Source organism: Drosophila rhopaloa, unplaced genomic scaffold (genome assembly GCF_018152115.1).
Source record: "Drosophila rhopaloa isolate 14029-0021.01 unplaced genomic scaffold, ASM1815211v1 contig_3, whole genome shotgun sequence".
Classification (NCBI taxonomy): Eukaryota; Metazoa; Arthropoda; class Insecta; order Diptera; family Drosophilidae; genus Drosophila; species Drosophila rhopaloa.
The window spans coordinates 8,737,774-8,761,101 of NW_025335123.1; the positions used below are offsets into that span (position 1 = coordinate 8,737,774).

General features: G+C 39.7%; 1 protein-coding gene across 3 annotated transcripts; it reads left to right on the forward strand.

Annotated features, from left to right (window-relative positions):
- The first annotated feature begins 2,045 nt into the window (after nucleotides 1–2,045).
- On the forward strand, nucleotides 2,046–22,356 carry LOC108040124 (synaptic vesicle glycoprotein 2B). Of its 3 annotated transcripts, none has more exons than XM_017117406.2 (4): nucleotides 2,046–2,206; nucleotides 17,258–17,431; nucleotides 17,867–18,578; nucleotides 20,077–22,356. In XM_017117406.2, the coding sequence occupies exons 2-4, from the start codon at nucleotides 17,395–17,397 to the stop codon at nucleotides 21,215–21,217; spliced, it is 1,890 nt and encodes a 629-aa protein (XP_016972895.1). In that variant the 5' UTR covers nucleotides 2,046–2,206; nucleotides 17,258–17,394; the 3' UTR covers nucleotides 21,218–22,356. The 3 variants fall into 3 exon arrangements, with proteins under 3 accessions (XP_016972895.1, XP_016972893.1, XP_016972894.1); XM_017117404.2 differs by lacking the exon at nucleotides 2,046–2,206 and adding an exon at nucleotides 10,148–10,304; XM_017117405.2 differs by lacking the exon at nucleotides 2,046–2,206 and adding an exon at nucleotides 14,072–14,652.
- The last annotated feature ends 972 nt before the right edge of the window (nucleotides 22,357–23,328 follow it).

Below are 23,328 nucleotides of genomic sequence, written 5' to 3' on the forward strand. Positions count from 1 at the left end.
AGCGTAATAAAAATTACACATAAAATAAATCGTTTAGTGATCCCATTTCGATCCCATTTCCCAGGCGGTGCGAATACCAATTGAAATCGATTTCCACGCAAGCGTTTCTAGAGCGTGAAGAGATCAATATAAATGAATTACAACTAAAGGCAAACAAAAAATATATACAAAAAAATTAACAAGCATTAACCAAGCAAATAAAAAGAAAATCGAACCACTAAAGCACCTGGCAAGAGTCCAAATTATAAACACATTTCAGCGCGAAGGCATCAACAAATCGTACAAGTTGGAAAAACAGCGGAAAACTTTGTTTTCAATTCCGAACATCGATAAAAAACGAGAGAGAAATAAAACAGGAATAAAACACAGACGGACGGATGGAATTGCGAGTTAACTTAGACCAAAGCGGAAAGTAGCCACAAAGTAAGGATCCATTTCATCCAGTTTTGTGTAGTGCAGTTGAAGGGTCATCGCTTTCATGCAGACTGTACCCGCAATCGCATTTTGCAAAGAGACATTAATAGGGCGGAGAACTATTTTATTATTTGCATATAATTTGATTGATAAATCATTTCATATTCAGCATGGAAAATAACGCAAGTAAATATTGTGCGCCTGGTTTTGTTTACTCGAAATTTGCATTCAAATTGTGGGAATGTTTTCACTTGGCCGTTGTTTCTCCTCGTATTTGCATGCTAATTCGAATTGGAACAGCCCCGTCGATAAATATAGGCTATTTGCAGGGGGAAGTACTTTCCGCAGGTTGCACGTGTCCGTCCGGATCAGGAATGTCCGAATGCCCGATTGCCCGATTACCCGATTACCCGTTTACCCGATTCCCCGAATGGCATCCGAATCTGAATCCGAATCCGAATCCAGCAGACAGACTGGGCTAACTCATTTGGCCCGAACTTGGTCGACATCACGCAGCGATCTGGTGGATATATATGTTCACATGCTGCCCACAAGTCGAACGAGACGTCATCCCAATGTCAACGTCAGCATTTGGACCCCCTTGAAAGAGTGTGTATTTTTACCCCAGTCTCAAAGCGGTCTGGCCCATTTGGCGGGTCTGATCCGCCCGATTCCAGACCGAACAGGTCTGGTCCACCTTGGGATCTTCTCTAGCCGATCATCTCTCTTTCGACACTCTTCTGTCGGCAGACCTGCCACTCTCTTACTATCGCAATCCCCATTGACCTCAGGCTGATTTCCGATTCGATTCGGCCTCAAATATGTGTATATCTTCCTTTCGAAGGTGCTGCGTCATTGGAACACGCAAATATTCCCATGCAAGATTCAAATATAGACCAGAGGCGACACTTGTTGGCGGAAATACTCTCGGCAACAGTTTGAAAACTCTTAGTTCCAGAGATGAGGGCTATTTTCGAAATGAACCGGTTTAACCGGTTGCAACGGGTAGCGGGAACTTTAACCGCTTGTGCTGTAGGAAAATTTAGCAATACCTTGGATATGGGACACATTTCATAATGGCTTGTCAATACGAACGAAAGAATCACAGACAAAAGGCACATTTTCTGTGCGTAAGTAACGAAAAGAAATCACAGAAAAAGAAAAAAACATAAACAAAACGGAGTATATAAGTACTAAAAAGCGATCGAAATAACAGGCAGACTCACCCACTGGGTGTCCGAAATAAACAAGATCGAATCAGTTTTTCCATTTTCATTTTTGGCAAAACACATTTTCCTCTCGCTCCGTCTCTTTCGCCCCTCGCTATTGCCCACTCCCTCGCACGATAGACTTTTGCTTTCTGGGGGCCACATGAGGATCCACGATTCGCGATTCACGTGTCGTGCATTGTTTATATTTTGGCTGTTAGGTAAAACTGGGTGAAACGTGCCGATCGTGTGGATCTTTTGATCGCATTCGCATGTGCACATTTGGGTTTTCGATTTGATTAGGATGCCTGATAAATCGGAAGTAATATTTGATTTTCTTCTATGGGTTTCAGCGCCAAATAATTGCCAGTTCGAATAATTCGATATTAGCCAAAGGAAGGCGCCTAAAAAGCCGGGGTAAAAGGGGTAAAATCCACGACACCAAAAAACCAGCGATAACTATTTGAATGGAAGCAATATCGCAGCTCAATCGGCAAGAAAACGATAAAACCGATAACAAGGACGGGATAAAGGCGTCGATAACGAGACTTCTGCATTGCCACGCCCACCGCTATCGCGAAGAGGTGAGTTCAAGGTGAATTTATCTCTCAGCTTTTTACGATATGTTTATGTTACTGGATTCTATTTGATATTGCAATTTGTATCCTTTTGGTAAAGCTCAATCAAGACTTTAAGTTGTAACATTAATCGTTTTTTATTAAGTTACGTTTTCGGGTACTTTGTTAATAAGTATTTAAGTCATCCTACTGTAAATTGCGTATACGACTAGTGGGACAACACTCAATTACTAAATAGTAGCTATTAACTGATGTGTAGCTTAAAATCGAATCTCAAACTTAACTGACTTGAAATCAGTTTTGAACCCCTATATAGATTTATCCTATCGATTTCTTGATTTTTCACCACTTGCTCACTTGCCCAATTGGTCATTCAATCACTTCTGATTGCACTTGATTCGTTTTTTTTTTATAAAACGCTTGAAAAACATGAATATTTGTGCGATGTGGCGGCAATCAAAGAAGTTAAGTCACTTAGCGGCGCATTTCTGATGATGAAAGCACTCTGTAACAGAAATAAAACGGAATCGTAGGGAAATTACAATTTAATCAAAATATTTGCGCCCAGATAAGACAAGAGAAACGTGTCGTTATTTCGGGAGAATCAGAATCAGAATGAGAATTCGTATGGGACTGGCTATGGGATTTAAGAGGAAGTAGAAAGGTCAGACAGCTTTGGCGCCACAATCTCAAATACTTGCAATAATTTAAAATTGTGTACTTGCGCCTAAAATACCAGGAAGTGTCCAAAATTCGGATGATTGAGGATTAAATACACTATCTCAAGATAAGCGTACTTAATTCCATTTTCCGTTCTCTTCATGTGTAATATCTATCTGCAAGATAAGAGAGGTAAAATGACTTTTTAACTTTGTAAATTCAATATAGTACCCCATCCATTTTTTATGTGAATTTCTTGTCCCTAATCCTTAATAGCTAAATCTAAATTTAGATTCTTTTTTGATTCCCATTTCTTATCTGAATACATGCATTGTGATCTATAATTGCCTATTTCTAACGCACAATGTTCTTGAACCTGAAACGCGACCAATTTCAAAACCGAAAATTGCGAGCCGCTTTATTTTTATCTGAGCAAACATTTCCTTCGAGGCATGCTTAAAATAAAGCGCATATAGATCGCTCTCCGCCATAATTATTTATTTATTTGTTTGTTTATTTTCTGCCTCGCCCTCGCTCTTTTCGATTTTGGGGGGCGGCGAGGCGGCTCGAACCGATTCGAATTGGTTTGGGTCAGTGCAAAGTTCCTCGATATAGCGTCAGATGTACACGGATACGGATTCCGATTCCGATTCGGATACAGATGCAGATACAGTCTGTGCTGGCAGTGCAGCGATCTATTTCTTTTTGGGGGCTACGACGAGTCGAGACGAAAAACAAAAAAAAACAAGCGAAACTAAGAGGCAAGGCAACTGCAACTGCAACTGCTTTAATTGTGCAATTAGCTGCATAATTGCAATGCTCTGAATGATCACGGATTTCAAGGGGAGGGGGTAGATACTAAATACACATGGCTACGCAAACTGTGTAAGCTCAGTAGCCACATTATCCAGCTGAAAAGAAAGCTATTCTTTATTATAGGTACCTCTATCCATCAAACCACTCAAGTCAAGTCAAGTTCATCAAATCGAGGACAAATCGTTTTAAAAGTCAGCCGATTAAAGTCTTTCCAAACTCAAGAAATTCTCGCATTCCTTCTCTCGACTCATTTTAATTAATTAAATATATTTTTGAATATATATATTTTATATTATTGTATATTATCTGTATCTGCACTTAATGCTATCGTATAATTAGTACTTATTTATTTAATTCTCAAATTAGGACTTGGGAATTAAATAAATAGGTACGAAAATAAATGAGATATTGATTCAGATTATTTGAACAGTGTGCGAAAATTAAGTAGTTCATATCGACGTCAATAATGTTTTTACCTGTGCAGTTAGCAAACAAATAATAAACGAGACAGGGAAATCTCACAAAAACCTGCCACGTAAGCAATTTCAGGCTGCTCGGGGTCACCAATCTGACACTTTCTCTAGCACAGTCGATCACTCTTTAACCTTCCCCCCCCGGCCGTTTTATATTTTATTTTCTGCCCACCTTAATGCCAGCATTTAGCAAACAAATAATACATTTAAGTGGGAAGTCTTATAAATACGCTTTTTTGCCTGCTCGGGGTCACCAGAATGCAAATATCTCTAGATGTGCATATACAATATATAGGATGTATAACCGTTTTACTTGTTTGCGCCGAAAGTCATGCAGCTGAGTTGAGGGCCTCGTTCGTTTGTTTTAATTTTTATGGCCCTTCGGATGGCTCGTGTTTCCAGTAGCTATATCCAGTAGTGGCTATATAATGCCTCGATTACATTACCCACAGGGCCCTAATCCAGATAAACATTTTAAATCAAACTCCCCGCGCGACAGTTAGACAGAAAGTGGCAGAAAAAAAAAATACATAAAAATAAAACAATAAACACAGACAAAAGCCGCGTAGAACTAAACAAAACAAGTGCTTTTCGGCTTTTGAGATATCTATTTTGCATAGAGCGGCGAACAAAGAGCCAAGCGACATGCGGCAGTTTTTAATTGTTGACAAATCCATTGTTGTACCTGCTCGGGCGCCACAAACCCGTTTCGCCAATGGAGTTAAATTAAAATCCAAATCAAAATCAGAATCAAAATGAAAATGCCTCTGCAATGGAAAAGCACTCAAGCAGACAGTTCCTCAGTGCCCGAGATCGTCTTCCAATTGATGCAAATGACAGCTTCCGATCATGTGCAATGCAACCAGAAAAATCTAGGTGATTTTGCATAAAGATTTCGAGATTCCATTTACCATTAAGTAATGATGATTAACATTCAGTAAAGAAAGAAATTACTAAACAATAAAAATATATTAAAGTTAATACTCCCGGTGAAGTCAATTTACGACCTTCAGTTAATGGGGAATACGAATACAAAACAATAAATAGTCCACCGTAAACTAAGATCAAGTACTCGGTGTATACGTTTTTAAAATGAATTGTTTACAACAGGGTAATTGTTTATAGCTGAAAATGCAATACGAAATCGAGACTCAATATTTTCACAATATCCGAAATGATTTAATTTCGTTTTTGGAAATGTATTTTTGATTTATGAACAATATCTGTTGTGTGAAATATGTATGGTTATTTATTTATACAGGAACGATTAAAATTGTGCGCATTGCAATGGTATTTTCAGGCAGGTATAGATTAATGGAAGATTTCTATAACAAATGGGTTAAATGATTCTGATACATTATTTGGCAGATTAATAAGAAAATCTAAATAATGATTTGAATAAATTTATACAATAACGATTTAAATGCAAGATTCAAGGGAGGTGTATATTTATGGATGGTTTCTTTATTAAATGAGTTTAATTGATTCTGATATTTTATTGGTTAGTTTAATAGAACCATCTTCAAAATGATTCAAATTAACATTTTATCTCAAGGTTACACATTTTTTTTTAATTCTCCTCGCTTCATTTGGGGATCCACTGGAACGGCTTCCGAATTGATCTGCGGAACTGAAGCACTCATCTTGGTGTCGCCCCTTTTTGATTCTGGTGACGTAGGTGCCTTAAAGGTTCAGCGGGTTGATTGGTTCCAACCGGTTATAACCGCTTCGCACTGGAGACTGTAGACTGTAGAGTGTAGCCTGTGGACTGTAGCCTGTAGACTGTAGAATGCAGAATGTGCCTTTTCCCCTGCTGTTGTTTTCGTTGTTGTTGAAATTGGGCATTGAATTGATTTCTGCTTAAGCCCCATGGTTAGTCATCGAATGCCCTCTCTCTCTCTCTCTCTCCCTCTCTCTCTTTCTCTCTCTTTCCAAGCCACTTTCTAAGGCTCTCGCTGTCCCTTTCCCCCTGCCATAGCATCGTATATAGCCCTCTTCCGATGCTGAGACCCGATCGTGTATTTTTCCCCTTGTCTTAATTGATATTGAGCATGCAATGATTAATCAAGTCCGCGAACTGTGCGCATTCATTTCGGTTTCCATCTGATTGAAGAGCAAAGGGGTTTTCGGAGGGAGTTACGAGTAGGAGGTGGGAGAGGGGGTGGGAGAGTGGGGGGTGGGGGTGGACCCTCCAGACCAGTTGGACCATTGACACTGCGTAGCCAGAAGTGACTTGCCACTTTCGATTCACGTGACCCAAAGAGTTCTCTGTGCGTCAGTGGAGCCCCAAAACAAGAGCATTAGGAAAAAGCCCCCACTAAGCCAATTATAATGTTGATGTTTTGAACGGTATAATGTTGCGGCTTAGCGAAATGACAGGTCGTAAACCTAAAGATAGATCATTAAGGTGGGTGATAAGCTGGACTAATGCCAGCGATTGTCCAACTGAAGGACAACAGGGAACTCCATTGAGATTTTTCTAATTATTCGTTATCTAAACCCAAGCCATTTTAATATGTTTATAACTTTTGAGATTCTTCCTAGCCACTGGTTATTATAAATAAGGATGGAATTAATGGAAACCCAAACAAATTCACACACATGCCCACATATTTCACCTATTTATGGAGAAGTAAAAAAATCAAGAACATGCCCATGATCTTGAATCTATTTATGTGGAGAGAGTTCAAGGCAAGTTCAGTGCAGTGCATAGCACTAAAAATGATTGAGATTCTTGTCAACTAGTTTAAATTCTTGTTTCCGCCATTAATTGATGGGAAAACACATTTTGTTTTGCTACCGGGGCAATTCCATGATTTCGGCCCAATGAAAGATTAATAAGGGATTTGCAATGTCAGTGATATATTGGGCATTCAAGTTGGTTCTCAGTGAAAGTGGACACTTGATGGGTGTAAGTTCAAAGAGGAAATTCAGATGGTTGGCCAACGGATCCAACTCTTTCCAGATTCCAACGCAGAAATACCAGGCTAGGCAGATTTATGCCTGATAAGCGGAGTATCTCCGTGTGGGTGGCCCATAAATTCCCAGTGGCAGCAGTCACAAAAAACATCAACAAACTTTAAGCCGCAGCCTCATAAAGTCCACACAGATTTCCACTGACGTCAGTCCCACATGTGGAGTGTACATAGGGATCAAGACCAGGAGGAGTGGTGACATGGGATGGGATGAGATGGAATACGTTGGCAGGGTGGGGGGTTGACTTTGACTTTGATGGCGCTTGAAGATGAGATGAGTTGGGCCTTGGCAGTCAAAGGACACACACTGGGCTGTCCAAAAAACGTAAACGTTAACGAAAACAGAGTGCCTGGTCACGAGGGCCGACTGCCAACTACCAACTGCCAACTGCCAACTGCCAACTGGGAGTGGAAGTGATGACAGCCGGGCAAACAGCACTGAACTTGGGCGATTGGCTGGCGGCTGGGCCAATATTTGTTTGGGGTCCACTCCGGATTGCGAAAGATGAGTGACGAAAATACAAAATAAATGTCGCTTATTTTTAGCCGATCCACATTGCACTGGCGGCGTGCAGCCGCACAATTTACAGATACTTTATTAAGCAAACACCTTGAATTGCATTGGCTTACTGAGATTCCTTTGGGTTTTCATTTATTTTAGTATTCAGAATTTACTAATAAGCTATTCTTTTTAGATACTTTATTAGGCAAACCCCTTGAATTCATTCGGCTTACTAAGTTTTTTTTCTTTTTCATTAATTTTACTATTCCGAATTATTATTCTTATTGTTGTTAATCAAAATTTCTATTCTCTAAAAATCTTAACATTTTGAATAGTTTTAAATAGCTGCAATAAAAAACTGAAAGAGATAAAATTGACTTACTTAATTTAAATAATCTATATGAAATGAGATTTAATTCGAATTTTAGTTTTCTCTATCAATCTTTTTCGTTACGAAATCATGCATTTTTAACTTGAACTCAAAATGTTCCATTTGGTATGAACATAAAGTATACATATACTAGTACAATATCTAAAATTCAAAATGTAAGGTGCAAGTTGCAGATTAAATATTTCATGTTGAATATTGAAATTGAATGTCTCATGTTGAATATGGATTGTTGTCAATCAACAGTGTTGAATATTGATATTTAAATATGTTAAATTATAAATTATAAATATTAAATGATATGCTTAGTTTATGCATTTCCCTAGATCTAGTTTTTCAAAGCTGCAAAACTTTTTTCAAAAAAGTAGGCATAATTTCTTTAATTTGTAGACCATTGCGCAAGTTTTATTATGAAAACATTTACTTGCAAATTAAAACGAAATTATTTTTGCACACTTTTATAGAAGGTCATATATATGTTTCCCAAAAACATAATAATTGATCCAAATCAATAAAAATACTTTGCAATTATGCCCCAAATCTATACGCTATGGACACTGTCTAACACATTCGTTTTGCTGATCTTGGACGAGCTTTTCGATACAGTTTCATGGCTGTGGGCAAAAAACTGCGGAAAAAACCTTTGCACACATAAAAATACCATTTTTTTATGAAACTAAAAGAAATTACGTAGATCTTTCGCCGCCGCCCGGGAATCGGGGATCCGAGGGGGAGTTGCGGGGGCGGAGGGCCAGCACGCAAATACGTCCGACACATGCGAGGCGACAAAAAACGCGAGAGCGTTTTTGAATTCGCACACGCACACTTGCCATATGACCATTTATATTTAATACATATTCGTAGAGCTATTTCTGTAGCGCCTGGATATTGTTGACGCGCAATTTTGGGACCCTGCTGCGATTCCGATTTAAAATACGTTTGCCTAATGTTTAATGGTTAATGGCTAAAGGGTATGTGCCCTCCTGTGTCTCCTATGATTCAACGTCTGTGGCATCTTGGCCAAGACTACGACTATATGTCGCATATAGTGCACAGTCAACCTTTAGCTGGTCCATACCGATCGTTCAACTGGTTCATACCCGTTTCGAAATCACTCTCATGTCCAGCTGCCCATGACTAAGCGATTCGCTCGGTACGAAAATAATTTTTAACCGATTCATAAGCGATTTAATTGTAATCCCTATGCGTTTTACGAAAAAACCATTTTGTTTGCGGTTTAAGCCTATTATTATAAATCACGATTCCTCGCCATCCCTTTGCTGAACTTTTTTTTCGACCTATTCATCATTACATTTTATTGACCGCTCAAAACCTTTTCTGTTCGCAAATTATTTACGGGTAACGAACGCGGTTCAGTGTCCACTAAATTACTTTCTGGCTATATTCCATAACAGATTTTTACCACTTCATTGTTTTCTTCATAACTTTTGATGAGACCATGTCAAAAATTATTGGCATACCTTGCAAATTGTCATGGCTGAGTGAATTGAAATCAGTTTATTGCTGCGTCATAGTCAAAGCCCTACCCGCTTCTAACCGATTCGCACCCGATCCGCCTCGAAGGACCTCGCCAAAAAGTGCATGTGTATTTTTGGCAGGCCCTAGAATTAACGAATTACAAGTTTTAACGATTAAGGAAGAGCATTGCATTTGAAGCGAGCCATAAAGATTGCAAGTCTTGTTTTTGTATAACCATCCGAAAACATTGTTGCGATTACGGCTGCGAGTAGAGCAGTCAGATAAGAGCGGCTGAGAGCCAGGTGATAAGCATCGGATGGCGACATTGCTGATGCTGCCCCATCTCATTTTTGTGTGTGTTCATTGTTGTTGCTTCCGATCCGCTGGCGATAACGTCAAGAGCGAAATAAAAAAAAAGCGAAAAAAAGCAAAAAAGAAACAGAAGCAGAAGCAGCTGAGTGTACACAAGCTAAGAACCAACCGAACCGAGTGCCCCCGAGAGTGGCAGACACACTCAGATTGTGCGATCGCGAAAGAGCGAAAAGTCAGCATCCCGAGAAAAAGGGGGGCGGCGGATCGTGGCAGGGTTCGGAGGGGGAGGATGTGGGTCTGGCTGACTGGCTGGCACTTATAAAAGCCCCGGCCCAACGCCACTTGGAACGCATTGTCCAATCGCTCTTGGAGCCGCGTGGAGCTCCTCCAACCAGTGATCTATACATCCCGATTCTCGTCTAACCGCCGTGCATCGAATCTCTTCTAAAAGAAAACACACACACTCTTTCGACATCGTCGACGAGGACAGCAGTAGTAGGTGCGTATCCCCAATCATCAATTCCCCCCCCCACACACACATATATATGAAACCACACCAAGGATAAAATACAATGGGCAAGGTGATTCAGCAGGCATCGCAAGTCTTCCTGTTACTCGTAAATAAAATTCAGGGTGGCACAAAACAAATTATTTTTCACTGCCCTGGGGCATTATTCCACATTCTTTATTCCAATTTTTTTGTTTTGTTTTTTTTTGCCGCTTAAAAATACAGTGTAACAGCCGAAAATAACAAATATGCATAAATTAATTATGCAAACTAAATTGTCGCGCGCCCGCGAAACTCAAAACAAGTGGAATAAGCAAAACAAGAAAGCGCAATATTATCATTAATTTTATTGCCAAAGTGAATACCAAAATCGCACGGGCCACAAAAAAAAAGGGGAAAAAACGAATGCAGGCAACACCTGTTCCCAATTTATGCATATATTTGCAAATACTCCAGTGTCCAAAGGGTTGTAGGCCTTTTTCGAAGTACTTCAAATTCTTCTGAAAATTTTCAAGAGTCTTCAAGTAATCGTTAGGCAAAAGTTCGTTTGAGGATCCCATATACACAGTGTGTATATGGGAGTACAAACTTTGTCTCCGAAAAAGTGTCTTTGCAACCCAAATTATTCGCAGGCTTTTTGTTTAAGATCACATAAAAAGTTAACAATGCATAGACTTTATATATAAAAGTTATTCATCTAAATGGGTATTTTATAGTTATTTTTTCTTGGAATTTTTTAAAAGCCTTTGAGATATCCAGTTTCCGAGGTACTTAAAATTAACTCATTAAAAAAATGAAGAGAGTAGGAAATTTGTTTCTTAAAAACATCATGATTCATTTTATTTGTTAGTGAGATTTTTAAAGTTTCATAATATACATATATATATATAGATATATTCTTAGTTACAAAACCCATACCATTAGATCCCGCAAAGATCCCTTTTTGTCTCCCATTTTTTAGACACATATTTTTCTTCTATCCGAAATTCTTCGGAGTCCAAAAACACTGATTAATTCTGTTAGATTTCATCAGATCCGCCTAACCAGTGTCCTCTGAATCATATGGATAGAAATAAGTTCGGGGCTGTTGTTGCTGGGTCAGCGGATCGTTTCCAGATAGGGTTCACTGTGGCTCATAGTCGCACTCTTACGGCAACAAAATCTCCAGCGATCTGTGGAGCATTAGTCATGTTTATTTGTTTTGAATTATCAAGCATAGAGTGATCCATCCGTTCCGTTGTTTATTGAATACCCAATTCGGAATTACGAATTCTTTGGATTCGTTATTCGTTATACGTTATTCGGTATTTTCACGCTCTCTTGACGACTTTTGTTTTCGTTTCGCACATTGTCTTCAATTGGAAGTGGTCAATTAATTGAAATGTTTGTGCAGCGATCGCAAGAAGAGCAGAAATGCTGGTTCATTCAATTGAAGATGGCATGAAGATGTGGAGACATGCTCTCGATGGGGAAATAAAAAACCGATTCGAACGAGTTTCGAGCACACGCAGTTTGATTAACATTCAGCCAGTACATATACGTCTGAACAGATAAATGTGCATATAGAATGTACAATGTGTATATTGCAATATATGTAGGACCATCTGTGTTCATCGGCTCTGTTATTGTTTGTCGATTAAACTCAGACATGGCCACATACGCCCCAAATTGAACTTAGCGCGGACAACAACCATCTCGCTCTTAGTCAGGCTGACAACCATGGGTTTCTTAGCGTTACGAGGTTGTTCTAATTGAATATCAAGCTTTCAAAAAAGTCTGTTTACATGTGCAGTAAGGGTTGTTTTATTGTCGCGATCGTTGGTAATTAAGCTGTCCCTCATCTAGCATAATTTTCAATTAGCCGTGTTCGTTTCGTGACAACAATGTCTAATTAAATTAATTGTGGGCGGCTTAAACAAACGGTTAGCAAATATTAAGCGAAAAACGAGAATCGAACAAAGAACACGTACTGCACCCCACTGACATCCAATCTTTGTTGAGTTTGTGTGGGTCTTCTGTGGGTCAGAGGTGCGATAATTTGCCAAATGAAGCAACCAGAAATTAGCGTCAAGTTACGACTACGACTACGACCACTAATCGCCCATTATGCAAGGCCCCAATCTGCATTTGACTCTGGAGAGAGTCACGTCTTCTTCCATGGGTTCTTGAAAAACGACCATCTCGAGTTTCGCTTTGTTCCCGATCTTGAACCCCCCATAAACACTCCACCCCCCCCCCAATCCCTACCCCTTCACAGAAAAAGGAATGACTCACTGAGCGAAAAACTCCCACCGAAATGTGGCAAACAATTAAGCAATTAGACAGCGATGATCGACTTTATGGCACTATTTCGCATGATATAATGATAAATGAGCTCTTCTAATTGCATCACTTTGGAAACGCTAATAGATCAGCGTTCATTTATTTCTTCACATTTGTTTTTAAAGGCGCTTTTATTTCGTTTTTTGAGGCTCACAAGTCACATGGCCAGCTTACACGATCATTGCTCGCTGCGATCGAGTGGTAGTAGTATCAGTAATCGCCATGACAACAATACGTATAATCCATATATATACGCGCTCGCTATATGTAACAATATCAACAATAATGATAATGCCGCTATTAAGTCTCAAGTATAATTCTTTTGATCACTTAAGCCGATGCCTGTTGCCGTTAATTGTTCACCAGAAGGGATCCGAAGTCGAATTCGAATGCTCATCGGGTTTGTCACCCGATCGGCCAGTTACGTTTCATTATAATGAACTTGACTCACCTCGGATCGACTGAACTGTGTTTAGGGATCAAGGTAGAGCTCAGTAGGATTCCCTATATGCATCATTAAATATCCCTAAATTTGACAGCCCCATGCACTTGTTTTATGGTTTTTTATCGTTATAAAACCGAGTATTTTCATAGTAGTGAACTGGGTCTCATGAGAATTGATTCATCTAGAATTGTGAATGCCTTTTTTATCGCTTATATTATTTAAAAAACTAAGGCAAAGAACAAGGAAATATGTTTTTTGGTGTACATATATTTCGAGGTCATAAATTTGATTCATGGGACATTTTCAATTTTCAGACTTTTTGGCCTCAGTCCAGACTAGTAATATGTTTTATTTTATTTATAGATTTAAATGAAACATAAAAAAGTATGAATAACATATGGGTATATTTATTATTAACTTTTTTAGTCAGTCCGCAAAAATCGAACCAATATTAAAAACTTAAATTGCAATGAAGATCAATAGAGAATTAAGACCTTAATAATGTACTTAAAAATAGATATACAAATTGTAATGCGAGATCAACTCTTGATTTTTTGTCAGCTTTCGAGAGGAATATTACTGTCGTGATCACCGAACATAATGTATGTACGGCGATTGAGAGGTTAATGTATGATAAGAGGGCTTTTGAGTCTTCTTCTCGCTATGACCTGATCTCTGAGGGAATTCAATCGGATCGAGGACATTATTCATTATTTTCTTGTTTTGATTTGCTTTCTTCGTTCTTTGGTGTTATCATTTAATTTATTTTCAATTGCGGCTCGAACACTTGGCGATGATCGCAATTTGAATTTCAATTAGTGAGCGCGCGCACGCGGAACGGCGGAATGAAACGGGCAGGCGGCGAAAACGGTAAAAGGGGGTGGTGCAGTAATGGCGAGCGGTTGATAAGCCGCGTTCCACTGCCACCCGTTCCGCGGATTCGATTTCGGTGTATTTAAGCGGGCGTCGAGCGCCGCTCAGATACTTTCCACCACTTGAATCGCACGAACGTTGATCGAGAGACCGCCTAAAGTACCGCCGCTGTACCGCTCCGCTTACCGCTCGTAATATCGCATCTGAACAAAAAAAAAAGAAAATACATTTTTTCGGTTATCGGTAACTATATCGGTTTCGATGCCCCTTGCTATTCAGCCTTTGTGTGCCAGCCAACGGTTTTAATGTTTTCGCCAGTTTGCAACAATTGCCAAACCACTTTGAGAACTCCGCGCACCACCAACGCCAAGATCCACTACAAGCAGAAACACAAACAGTTCACTCTCAGCTGACAAGCAATTTTCTAAAATTTAGCCCACTGAACAACGCGAAAAAACTACACCCTCATTCAAAAAAGAAATAAATAAATAAATAAACAAACACCAAACAAGTGCAAAATACAGGGCGTAACAGCGCAGTAAAAACAAATATTTAACAGTGCGAAAAACATATTTTATTTCACCCGTGTTCAAATAAAAAATTAATTAATTGCCAAACAATAAGCCCCCCGAAACACGGGCGAAACCACGTTCAAAGATCTCCAGGTCAAAAGCGAGTACAATCCCCTAAAGCCAACAGGTAATGGAATGCCAATCAACAAAAACTAAGTTGGGGCAAATTAGCAGACCTGTAAATAAGCTAACTTAATATTCTACACTGCAAGCTGGCAGTTATATTATACATCATCCAAATTATATAGTTACAGGAAGCACAGCCCTTCTTAATAAATGTCGTAGCACATCATTTTGAATCTCAAACATATATTTAGAAGTCTTAAATAATATCAAAAGTAGCAAATAAAGTAAACGGCAACAAACTAAAGTTTGTTTGACTTGCAATTGATCAATAAATCAAATGATACTTTTTAAGAACATCGTGTAAACACACCTTTAAGGGAAACAAAGTTTCTGTAGATAATTGCTAAGCTTTCCTTTCCATAAAAAATAATAAGACGGTGTTTTGGATAGAAATAAAAGGTGTCACATAAAGTATTTAATAGGGTTTTAGGATTGCCTGAAATTGTAGACATTGTTCCATTCCAATGTTTAGAACATTAATGTGTTTGTAACTTAACTGCCTCGAACTTGAAATAATACCCATTAAAAACGCCTTGCTTGGAAATGTTTTGCTTACATTTCCATTTTAAAGAGAATCTTAACAATTTATCTGAGTCATTTTTTTCGCACTGGCTTGGTAATCGATTGAGTGGTAAAATTCTCACAAATGTTTTGTTAAACTCTGTAGTTTTATGGGTTCATTCAGACTTCGAACCGCACTATTTCCGATATCATCTGGCTGAGTGCCCCGAAGTCTAGAGGCGTTTCTCGGTTTTATGTGCTAATTAATTTGAGATATATGCAAAGGCGCAAAAACAATGCACTGTGCACCATAAACGGTCCACGTCCACGTCCACCCATAACCCCTTCCCCTGGGCATCCAATCCGACACATGCATCGGAATCGGATGACATTGGGGCCCCCGAGTATAAAGCTGGGACCAAGTCAAGTCCGGGGTATTCCATTCACACGCAGTTTTTCCAGTTGCGCTGCTTTATTTGCGCTTGAAAAAGACAATCGTTATAATGCGACTTGTTAAACAGCAAACTGGAAACGATTGAAACGCTTTTTTTATGGCGCTAATACGTAGCATAGCAGACTAACCGATTTACAGTCGTACTCCTATGTATGGTTAGAACTTTTTCAAGACGGATTAACAAAGTTGAGAGCTCCATTAACTATATTGTTTTCCACATATTTGAGGTGCGACTGTACTTTTTCATTAGCTTTGGATGGAACATCGCTGGGGGGAAATGGAATAGGAATGGGAATGGGATCGGGAGTGGAACTGGGACTGGTACGAAGGCCAGGTGAAGGGCCATGTGGCTCCGGCTTGCGGAAGTGTAGGCGTTTACTCGTCGTCCAGGGCATAAATCAGCATATATTCATAATAAAACATGGCTAATTGCTGGCGATTATCGCTTTCAAAGAGAGAGAAAAGGAGAGAGTGCGGAACGGAACGCACTGGCAATGGAACGCAGCCATCCACGAGTGACGGACAGCTGGGTGCTGCAAAACTCGCTCCGACACAAAACAAAATGGGCTGTTAGTTTCATTTCCAAAAAAGAACTTGAACCAAAGGATATCATGTGTATTAGATTCTAGTTTACTGATCTTAATGGAAAATAAAAATTTTAATAAGTAATATAAAGTATTTCACGATAATTTGAGACACTTCCCAATGATAATGGTTCTACATTTTAAAAATTCCATTTCAAAATGGATTCATTAACGTCGGTGTCTCTTATTTCTATTTGATAAAAAGCTATATTTTCTCCAAGTGCATTTGCCGTTGCGCTTTTGGTTCCTGTTCTCCTTCATTGCACATGCGTACGGCAGGTTCAGGTTCAGGTTCAATGCGAATACAAACACGAAAGCGAATCGTTTGTATCTGATGCACATTTGTAATTGTTGTTGCTCCTGCCTAATGAATAAAGTGAAAGATAAATCACGAATTGAATTTGAAATTGTAAGCGGGAGAGAGCAGAAGAAAATAGCAAATCTCTTAATTAGCAGCTGTTCTCTCATCGATTTATAATCTTTTTTCGCTCTTCAATTTGTTTAAATCACTTAAATGGAATTATTGAGTGTCGTAAAGTGATTAGCTAGCTTTATGGTCAAAAAAAAAACGCCTCATTAAGTATCATCTTGTGTTAATATAACTGTAATTATGGGGTTATTTAATATGAAATGGGGGTTAAAATTAGAGAATTAGACAGGGTAAGCCCCTTAAATAATATACATACGAGTTAAGGGACTTGCAATTGATAACTGTCTCAAGCCATTGTAATTCCAAAATGTACTCCTAATATCTATATACTTTTATCACCCCACATTCAAATACTCAACGAATTCAGCTACCCAATTATTTATCAATAAAAATGTCACCCCAAATGCGGGGTTTTTTTTTACGCCCTCGGCACTTTGGGTTAATTTCTGTGCTCGCGACTTTTTCGGGCATAATTTTTTATTAATCAATTACGATGTTGTTTGTGCGCGACGAACAGATCGTTCATTCATTCTGCTCAATTGCCGTCCAATTGCGTTAAATTAACCCACTTCCCCCGATGTCGAAACAATCGATCGATCGATGGTTTGCTAATCGATACTTCTCTCTTCAATTGCAGACCGCTAAGCGAGGCAGACACAACTGTACCCATCTAAGCAGAGCTTAGAGCAAACAGCCACCAAAAAACCCCGACAAGTAATCCCAATTTCCTTTTTGCTACGCGCACAAGAAGCCAAAAAACCCCTGAACTATAGAATGGTAGAAGGTGATTCCGCAAAGGGCAAAAGCGAATGTAAGTATTATATTGAGTTGTAAGTTTTAATGAATATAGGAAAACAAAATTTTCAAAAGTTCCAACTTGGAAAACATTGTTTATATTTTCTTCATTAAAATAATAATTTTAATTTATTTATTTGCATTTGAATAACTATGATTATGTTAATTCAAATATAATAATTTCATTTCAAAAACCTATTTAGCAATGTTTGATATTATAAAAGTTACAAAATTTGATTCTTAAAATAGTTATATTTTTGGTCTCCGTTTTATATCACAATGTTTAAACAACCCCGAAAAATAGTTCTTTATTTAGGGGGTACATGATTTCAAAAACTTGCCAAAAACATCGAAAGTAAAGAAATTATAAATTTGACTTATCAGTGATAACACTGGTTATGCAACGTTGTAATAACCCCCTGACTTACCGCTGTTTAATCCCTATTTACAGCCTATAATGTAGAAGCTGGACTACAACCAAACTACAACCAGAGCGCAGCAAGCAACCCAACAAGCAACCATCCCACTGGCCAGGTTAACGCCGCCGCCACCGGAAACGCGAATCCGCACATCGACAACCGAGCGATCATCCAGCCGTACTCCCTAAACACCGGGGCCAAGCAGCCGGAGTATCAGTTTGCGGCGGACAATCGCGGCTACGAGCCGGACAGCCATGCCAATGGCAAGCAGCAGGACGTAGAGCGGGATGCCCCCGATGGGGGTCATGGGGGTCACGGTGGCCCTGGGAAACCGCACAAGGGTCGCAAGAAGTCCGCACCCTTGCCGGAACCCACCGCCCCGATAGTCGCCAACTTCGAGAGGGCCATCGAGCTGTGCGGCTATGGCAAGTTCCACTACATACTGCTGGCCATCTGCGGACTGGTCAGCACGTCGGAGGAGATGGACGTCATCTCGATGTCGTTCATCCTGCCGTCGGCGGAATGTGACCTGGACCTGAACACGGAGACCAAGGGCTGGCTGAACTCGATCATCTTCATCGGCATGATGGTGGGCGCCTACTTCTGGGGCAGCATCGCCGACAGCTTTGGCCGCAAAAAGGTCCTCATCGTCATCTCGTTCATGAACGCCTTCTGCATCGTCGCCTCGTCCTTCTCGCAGAACTACACCTTCTTCATGCTGTTCCGGTTCCTCAATGGTGCAGCGTAAGTACTTTAATCCACTTCATAATAATCCTAAAAAAAACTACAAGAAAAGACAAGTGACAAAAAAGAAATAAAAAAAAGAGCACCAATTTTTGTACACAATAACTTCAAGCAATATTAAAGTCATGCACTATCGGTTACCGAAATAATCTTTAGATTTCTTTAGTTCTTGATTTCAAATAAAAAGGTTTTTACTTTCGAAATATTTTCGTAAATAATAAATCATTAATGTTTTATCTTAGATTTTTTGGTAGGATTGAAAAAAAATAACGTATACGCAACGTTAAACATATGGGAAAAGTATTACGCATACGCAATATTTACTTTTTAAAGAATCTTATATAAAATAACGTATACGCACAAGTTTTTTCAAAGTTTTTAAAATATATAACACACATTTAAATTAACTGTGTAGATTAAATCGAAATATTTTATTTACTGACTTTTAGAATTAGGTAAACAAACACGTAGAGATATAATAATAGACATATGTAAATTATGATAGAAAGAAGGCTGTTACCTGAAATAGTTTTAATAACTGAGATTTCCAAATTTAAGTTTTAAAATACTTTAAAAATGTCACCTTTATGCCGCCAACAAGAGCTGTATTGGCATAAAAAAATACCCAATCGGTGAGGTGATATTACTGCTCTATGCAGCCATGGATCATCGCTCGGCGATCGATTGTGGATCGAGTGACACACGGGCCCGGACCCGGGGCAAAGTGTTAATTCAATTACCTCCGGTATAAATAACAACAAAATATTTGAGCCGCAATATCGTGACTGTTTATGCTAATTAAAGGCTCGAATCCCCAAGTCCGATCGAAATGCCCCAAAATGTAACGAAAAAGAGAAAAACAGCAAAGCCAACCCAAAAAAAAACACAGAAAGCAAATGGAAAATCTCAGTTGGGGCCTTGGCCCCCTGGCTTTTGGGTTACATTGACGCTTAGTCACCGGTTTCCCCTCATGCTCACCCATATTTATCAATATTTTTGCCAATCGTTTGCTAATTACCTGAGCGAACTGACTACAATTATTTCGCAATGTTTTGCGAAGTATATATTTTTTTATTTGCTTTTACTTTTGTGTTTATTATTATCCAAAGGACTCGTAATATTTTCGTAAATTATAAATCATTACTGTTTTTTTCTTAGATTTTGTCGTGGGATTAAAAAAAATACGTATACGCAACTTTGAGCATATAGGGGAAGTAATTCGTATACGTAATATTTACATTTGAAGAATCTTATATAAAATAACGTATACGCACAAGTTTTTTTTAAAGCTAATTAAACTTGTTAGTTCTTTGGTAAAAGTAAAATACAAGGGTTAGTTTAAACAAGTTTTGTTCGATGTAATAGAATTTAAAACGATATATTTATCGAAAACATTGAACAACTCCAATATGCCCGATAACTGCTACATATTTTCGATTACAAAACGATAGACTAGAACCTCACTAATGAATCCTCCCTCATTTCTCTTATCTTGCAGTTTGGGCGGCAGTGGTCCTGTGATTTGGTCGTACTTCGCCGAATTCCAGCCGAAGGCGAAGCGCGGCTCCATGCTGAGCTTCATGGCCGCCTTCTGGACATTTGGCAACCTGTTCGTGGCCAGCCTGGCCTGGCTGATCATCCCGCGGACGATCGGCTTCGCCACGACGTACTTCACGTACAACTCGTGGCGCATCTTCCTGCTGGTCTGCTCCCTGCCCTCGTTCCTCGTGGGATTCCTGCTCTTCTATCTGCCCGAATCGCCCAAATTCCTGCTGACCCGCGGCAAAAAGGACCGTGCCCTGGCCATTTTCCGTGGCATTTTCGTGACGAACACGAGGCGCCGGCCGGACGAGTACATGGTCTACGACCTGGAGGTCGATGAGAAGCTGCTGGAGAGCAATGGCAATGTGAAGAACAAGTACAGCCGAATGGTCAGCGGCATGGTGGACCACAGTCGCGCCCTGTTCAAGTCGCCCATCCTGCGCTTCACCATCGTCTCGATCACGATCAACTTTACATTCCACATTGGCTACTACGGCCTGTTGATGTGGTTCCCGGAGCTGTTCAATCGCTTCGAGGAGTACGACAAGGCCTTCCCGGGCCAATCGGCCAGCGTCTGTTCCGTCACCGAGTACGTGGTCAATCTGGCCAAGGAGCAGAGCAACAACGGCACCTGCTCCTCGGACATCCCCCAGTCGGTGTTCATGGAGTCACTGATATCGCTGGCCTCCGCCCTGCCCGCCAATCTGTTGGCCATCCTCGGCATGGACATGCTGGGCAGGAAGTTCTTCCTGATCGCCGGCACCATGACCGCCGGCATCTGTTCGGCGCTGATGTACTTTGTGCGCAGCTCCGTTCAGAACCTGGTCGTTTCGGCCATCTTTAGTGGGGCCATCTCGGCCGCGAATGCGGCCCTCGACTGCCTCATCACCGAAGTATTCCCCACCAAACTGAGGGCCACCGGCGTGGCCATCTCGATGGTGGCCGCCCGTTTGGGCGGCATCATTGGCAACATCGTGATCGCCCAGCTGCTGGACAACTACTGTCCATCGCCCACGTTCATTGTGTCGGGTCTGCTCATCGGCGGCGGTCTCATGTGCCTGCTGTTGCCCAACACGACGCGCAAGGAACTCAATTAATCACCTAATACCTATAACTAGACCCCCCTTACCCCCCTTTCCCCCCTCACCCACCACAATACTAGAACTATAACCCAGTGGGCCGTCGGTTCAGTTGATATTTTGATAAAATTGTGGATCGAGCTCAAAGAAATACCTGTCTTTTAAGATCCGTTCAATAGAATATCAACTTGACCGCTAGACTAATGGGCTTAGTTTAAGTTTCCCTTTCAAAAATCGGCAATATTTAACTGAATACAATTCTAAAACCACGACCCGACCCACAAGTAATTTCCATGTCCCCATCCCGCCAGAGGATCGGGGCTTATCTGTGTATATATGGTATGTGTGTGTGCTACAATACACGATTATTTGTATCGTCAGTAATTATTTAACGATAGCGATAACGAGTTTCTTTGTCTGTCTAATTTTAAACGCCCCTTCCACACGCCAACCCCTCCCCCCCTCCCCCATCCACCCTACAAATATCTATCTATCTATTGGAATTTAAACGAGCCAACAAAAAAAATCAGAAACGGGCAAAGGAAGAGCCACACAAAAATCTAGCCATCATATGGAGAAGAAAAGTGATGATAGGCCCAGAATTTGGAAGAAGATTTTGGATGGCACTCCTTTGCCCAATTGATAAACAAAGAAAACCCCAAGCCAGCGAGAAGATATAGCAGGTAGGATCGATTGCAATCGATGTATATGTATTGTATGTACGATATGTATTTTGTGTAGTAGCGGTAGAGAGTAATATATATATTTGGCAAGCGCCGGCGCCGGCTGAAGCAGCAGCAGAGGATATGAGTAACGGTAAAGCGAAACCCAGGGGAAGAAGAATATGCGATCGGGTCAAAGGCTAACGTACTCCCCCATCCTGCTGTCAGTTATTGTTGTTATTATTGCTATTATTAATGCATCCAATGTAAAACCAATACGTATATAACTTTATCTAAATATTAAACATTTATCAAAACCATTTTTCTATAACATATATAGTACACATATATATACAATTTTTTTTTTGTTTTTTTTTCGTCATGTAGGACCAAAGCACAGGAAGTGAAAGAATATTTGTAAAATTTAGTTACGTTATTACAAGTTACGCTACATATATACAAGGAAAACCTAATAAAAAAAGAACAAACCACAAAGACATTGTTTTTTATTTGAACCAAGGGAATGTATAAGCAGTGGGGAACTAAAGTTAATACATCTTACTTAAATACTTTCAAAAAGATTTCCAATAAATTAATTTTTAGCTCGAAAGTCTCATTCGATTCCATTCAAGATCAGTTTAATCAGTCGCACGTCTGTGGATTTCGAATAGAACACGCGACTTGGCTAATGTTTATTTGCTCAATGAATGAAAAATATTGACGAGGACGTGGAGCCGGCCAGCAGGCCAGAATTAGCGTTAATTAAATAAATACATTGCCCAGATCCGCAGACTCACAGATTCAACAATAGTACCCATGTATTTATCTAACTAAACCAAACAGAAGTGGACGTGCATGTCTCCTGGGTTAAGCACTCAAAGAAATTCGCCGACAAATAAAAATAGGCAAGCAAATACCGAAGTTTTCCCTCGGGGGTGTGTAAATAAAATAATACATAAGATTTGAGACGGTTCAACACGTGCACAAGATCGACAAGTGGGGAAAAATCTAGTAAAAGAGAAAGCATAAAAATAGATTACCAATGTTGATTTGCGTCATATATGTGAAATATTAAAGAAAAAAGAAAAACAATTCCAATTTAAAATGCCAAACATAAAGAAATTAATTCGCAAATAAAAAATGCTTTATGGTGTCACACAAATTTCGGATGAAAAATCAGAAAATGTGTTAAAATAGATATTCTGTGGGAAAAGTTATGAGCGTTAGAGTGCAGTTTTTGGTAACCTTTCTGCAAAGCCATTTTTCGAAAACTTGGAAAGGGGTTTTATTATTGCAAATTACGAAAAATCGACCAAAAAATAAAAACTAAACTGAAAACACAGTTTTTTAGAGAATTAAACCACGAACATTTATAGGTAAGCCACTTTCAAATCGGAAGTCTGTAGAAAAAGTTATGGGCTTAGAAGTGCAGATTTTTGGTCACTTTTCTGCAAAGCCATTTTTCGA

What these genes read in the sequence shown, in the direction of transcription:
- LOC108040124 (XM_017117406.2), top strand. Translation starts at nt 17,395, where the DNA reads ATGGTAGAAGGTGATTCCGCAAAGGGCAAAAGCGAAT. An exon ending in CGCAAAGGGCAAAAGCGAAT is followed by an intron (nt 17,432 to 17,866) that starts GTAAGTATTATA and finishes CCCTATTTACAG; the next exon opens with CCTATAATGTAGAAGCTGGA. An exon ending in CGGTTCCTCAATGGTGCAGC is followed by an intron (nt 18,579 to 20,076) that starts GTAAGTACTTTA and finishes CTTATCTTGCAG; the next exon opens with TTTGGGCGGCAGTGGTCCTG.